The 4,848-nt window shown below is 50.7% G+C and overlaps 1 protein-coding gene across 1 annotated transcript; it reads right to left on the bottom strand.

The window, feature by feature from the left end:
- Positions 1-474: 474 nt before the first annotated feature.
- On the bottom strand, positions 475-1,404 carry LOC144543020 (ubl carboxyl-terminal hydrolase 18-like). Its single transcript, XM_078291054.1, has one exon. The coding sequence runs from the start codon at positions 1,402-1,404 to the stop codon at positions 475-477; it is 930 nt and encodes a 309-aa protein (XP_078147180.1).
- Positions 1,405-4,848: the final 3,444 nt, after the last annotated feature.

Raw genomic sequence — 4,848 nt, forward strand, 5'->3', positions numbered from 1 at the left:
GTGTGTATCACCCAGTTAGAAGGACCTCGGTCCTCTGTAGTACTACCTTAGACCTGTGTGCTAATATTGTGCATGTATGTTACTTGGCATCGTCCTTATATGCGATAATAAAATGAAGATAAAGACCAGTGTATGTATCACGAGATCTTTATTTATTCCACATAGACACAAGAAATGAAACCTGTGATATTTAGAGGGGCTGGCTAACGGCGTGTGTATCACCCAGTTAGAAGGACCTCGGTCCTCTGTAGTATTACCTTAGACCTGTGTGATACTATTGTGCATGTATGTTACTTGGCATCGTCCTTATATGCGATAATAAAATGAAGATAAAGACCAGTGTATGTATCACGAGATCTTTATTTATTCCACATAGACACAAGAAATGAAACCCATGAAGTTGGTTACACAGACTGCACAGGTACACACAAATTCTAGTATCATATACACATGGGCTATCTTGCCACAATAGGTTTAATTGGAGCTGTCTCTCCTGCGGTACATGAGCATGTAAGCTACTCCATCGTAAAAGTTAGATCCTGCTTCGTAGGTTGACTTCACAGTGTCCCACGAGCACAACCTAACTTGAGTGTCGTCCGCAAGATACCAAGTGTCATCTCCCCGCACATAAGCACTGTAATGTCCACTGTAGTGACTACCACAGTGGGCTATGACGGCGTACAACTCGTATAGAGCGTCAGCGGCCGCTTCGGGTTCTTTCATGATGTATTTCAGATCCAGAGTCTCGGGGAAAGCGAGGCGCTTGTCTATCTTGACTAAACTAACGGTATCTCTGCCAACGTTTTTAACGCGTGCGATCCACATACATACAACGGGGGGCAATGACAAAACCTTGCTTGTGATTTCGATCTGGGTTCTAGTGTGACAATGTGCACAATGGTAGTCACACATTGTCAGCGTGTTGTCAGAGTACTGTTTGATGTATTCCTGCAGCTCGGCAGGAAGATTATCTTCGATAAACACGGGGATTGTGTTCAACTTATCGAGTGTAGACTTGACTACGTTGCAACGGAGACAGCGTATACGTTTCTCCATCTTGATGTCCCACAATTGTCCAACCTTTTCAGCAGGCCCGTCGTCATCTGTTAGAGCGTTGAGGATGCACTTGAAGACGAGGTCTGAGTCCTCCTGAACCTCGAAAGACAATCCACTGTATGCGCTCATGGAGTCTATGAGAAAGCTCGGGTCGCATGATCCGTGGTTGTTTTTGTCCATCTCGCAAATGAGACCCTTGAGCATCGCAGCCACCGTGTTCTTTTTAGGAGCCCGGTATTCTTGTTCGTCGATGTCCCGAATGAGACCCCGTAGCTCGCGGGTGCCGTACAGGCACTGCACCACGCTGTTGATACTACAATGGGTCCCGTAATTGATCAAGCCTCGCATGGTTGAAGGCGGACAAAGATCTCAGCACAAGCAGCAGAGTCAGTAAAGTGTATACATGTCCTAAGGACCGTTAGACTGCGTAAATCCGTAAGTGTAGTATTTAGTAGTCTGTCATGCTGAACGTTGTCGTACTCTGGAACAGCTCTCTGAGAGATCTCGCAGATCCCAGTTTGGTCAGCAGAACCACGAGGATCGTCATCCTGTAATACTCGACAGTTAACTCGTGTAGAGGCCCAGCTCTTTTAAACTTTGTGACCATTATGACAGGGGCCCACTTGGACTCGGTCTGCGAAACGGCGTCGTGTGTGAAACAGTCACTGTCGGTCTGTAACATCGACCGGTCCAGTTGCTCTATGCTGGAAATCCCAGAGAGTGCGGAGTCGCAGAGAGTCACCTTCATCAAACCCCGCGTGCAATCCAGTGCTGTCACCTCGACCCTGGAGGATCCAAACATCTTGGCTCTCATCCTGAGCACTATGCTCCTAGCCAGTGTATTCAACTTCGTATCACCCATGTCCTGTGCAGCCTGGTTGCCTCTGAAAGGCTTGGGGTCTCCGTACACCAGCGTTTTGGCACAGCTTCTCTCGCGCGGTTCTTCCTCCTCACCCAATTGTGTCAGCCAGTTAGGTATGTCGGACGAATAATCCCTGAATGTGAAAAAGTTCCCGTCTAGGGTCAACAGAGATGGGGTTGTCCGTTCGCTCTGATCAAAGTGTCTCAGCCACTCGATGGTCTTGGTCAGCACGAACGATGCCGACACGCCGGCGCTCAGCGTCTGAAGCCATTTGCACAGATTGGAATTGGGCAAGTGTCTTCCCACAATAGTAGTACAGAGACTACCCAGTTGATCGGTCGCTGAACATTGAGGACTGGGGCTTGTTGAAGTTCCTACTGAGATAAGCAACAATGTCGATCATCACGGCTCCTTTGCCGATCAGTACATCCTTCCATTCGGTCATGTACGTGGGTAACAGCTTCACGTCTAAGGCGGCCTTGAGTGTAAGAAAGACTTGCAACAGGAAGACATATACCGAATTACGAGAGTCCAACGCGTTCCAGTACAACACCTGCTCTGACTCTTCGAAGAACTGGGCGTACTGGAAGATGAACATACCGTTGCGCTTAGAGCACTTACACAATCCATCACGGGGGCCTGCGAATATAAGAGGGTACATTAGGGTCATGCCTTGCGACAGTGTGACTACGTTGTCTTTGAAACGTCCTATCTCCTTCTCGTTGTGGCTCTTGAGGATGACCATGACCGTGTCGATCTCCCCGTCGATCTTCTTGCCCCGCAATATCACCGTACCCTGTGGCTCGTCGACAGCTCCCCGGACTGGATCAGCGTTCAAGTCACCGGGCGGTTGCAGTTGCAGTGCATCTTCGTCACTCGCTGTAATATCGCTCACCTCGACGGCTCCCCGGACTGGATCAGCGTTCGAGTCACCGGGCGGTTACAGTTGCAGTGCATCTTCGTCACTCGCTGTAATATCGCTCACCTCGACGGCTCCCCGGACTGGATCAGCGTTGGAGTCACTGTGCGGTTGCAGTTGCAGTTGCAGTTGCAGTTGCAGTGCATCTTTGTCTCGTCTTTGACTCGCTGTAATATGGCTCCCCTCGATATCACAAACGACTAAGGTGTCCGCGTCGAGTGTGTCTGCGTTGGCTCCTCCTTGGGTGTTGCTCACATCTACAGCCCCGATGGGGTTGTCGCTCGCCAGAGATAGAAAAGAATTGACAATGCGGAGTATAGAATCATCCAGATCGCTACTGCTCAAGATTTCAGCGGAGTTCGAGCTCCGTTCCAGATTTATCATATCAGGTGGGGACACCTCCAACATCACGTATCTCGCAGCGTTTCCAACCGCGTTTTCTGTAGCCATGTTATGGGCCTCATCGGGTTGAATAGGCAGCAGCTCGACACCCTGCTTGTGCGTCCGTGTCACATTGGTGACGCCAGGTTGAGGAGCAACCTGACGTTGTTGGTCGCAGACCATCGTCGAAGTACCCTCGTTGGGATTGTCTACGTAGACCCCAGGATCCATCTTCGAGCGCCTAACCTGGACAGGGTTGTCGATGTGATTACCCTTGCGTTTATTATACTTGCTCTTGTATGTGTTTGTAAGCGCTTTGGCCTTCTCCGAGTACCAATCGTAAGGTTGAATTAAACCGGGAGCCAGTCTCATGAAGTCTATCCCGTAGTACTCTTTGGGGTAGTGTTTGATCACTGTAACGGGGGACCCCGTGACGGATTTCTCTGTGATCAGCTCACCGAGTCCCTTGGGGACGCAGTCGTCGCTGACTATGATGTCGCTCATCCTATACTCCCCTACCTGGATGGACAACGGCATAGTTAAGTGTTCAGGAGGCAGCCGAGCCTCGGAGATGTCCCGCATCAAACACTGGTATCGAGGCAGTTTCAACAGTTGGGAAGGAGACAACCTCTCTTGAGGGAACAACGTAATGCAGAGCACTCCCATCGAGATAAAGTGCTTGTCCGCTATGTAGCAGCCCATGGACTTGAGGCTCTCCAGTATCGCCGGCACACTAGGCCTTTTGTCTTTGTGCTCGGTGTGAATGGCTCGAGCGTTCATCGCTTTCATGTAGCCGAGCTCGAACGTTTCCTGATTCTCGGGGCTGTAGACCCCAACCAATTTGGACAGATTCTTTGCGTACGTCTTTTTACAATAACCCCGGCCGCGTCCCGTGTTATATCGTATCAAGGGTGAGCGGCTGTGTAGCTCCCACATCACGCAATACCAACTGAATATGTCGCTCCCGGTGGCCGCGTTCATGCACCACAACACTTCAGGGGCCATGTTAGTGCGGTTACCCCGCGGCTGATCGGGGGTAGAGAAGTTGCACGACGTGCCAAAGTCGCTGATCTTAAAAGTGAAGGGTAGAGGTGTTCTATCCGGCTGGTGACAGACCAAGACGTTCCTGTACGTGAAGTCCCTGTGCTGGATGGTTCTGGATCTCAGATTCTCCAGCCCTCGGAGAGTGTCCAGTTCCACGGCAGGTACAACCGAGGTGTCCTTTATGTGCCACATGAACTCCTGTAGCGAGAATAGGGCCCGTTCCATGACGATCACAGCCCTCCCTCCTAACTGGTAGCCGGGCATGTCACACCACAGGCCTCCGAGTGTGCGCAGGATGTTGGGGTGATTTAGCGAGACACCGATCATGATCTCTTCCACTTGAGAGGCCAGGTGCGCGTAGCGATAGAATTCGTCCTCTATGAAAGGCATGCTCCAGTTGACCATTTCTGGAAACAAGTTGGTTTTCGCGACGAGGTGCTTGTCGATCGGAACGGTCAAACCAAAGCCTCCTCGACCGAGCACGTTGTCTGGCTCGGTTATCATTTGTTGTATATCGAACTCGCATGTCGACTCTTGGGACGACTCTTGGGACCCCCCTACGTTGGTGTAGATGCTCCATGGGTTG

The sequence above is a fragment of the Centroberyx gerrardi genome, chromosome 21 (genome assembly GCF_048128805.1).
Source record: "Centroberyx gerrardi isolate f3 chromosome 21, fCenGer3.hap1.cur.20231027, whole genome shotgun sequence".
NCBI lineage: Eukaryota > Metazoa > Chordata > Actinopteri > Beryciformes > Berycidae > Centroberyx > Centroberyx gerrardi.

What these genes read in the sequence shown, in the direction of transcription:
- LOC144543020 (XM_078291054.1), bottom strand. Translation starts at nt 1,404, where the DNA reads ATGCGAGGCTTGATCAATTACGGGACCCATTGTAGTATCAACAGCGTG.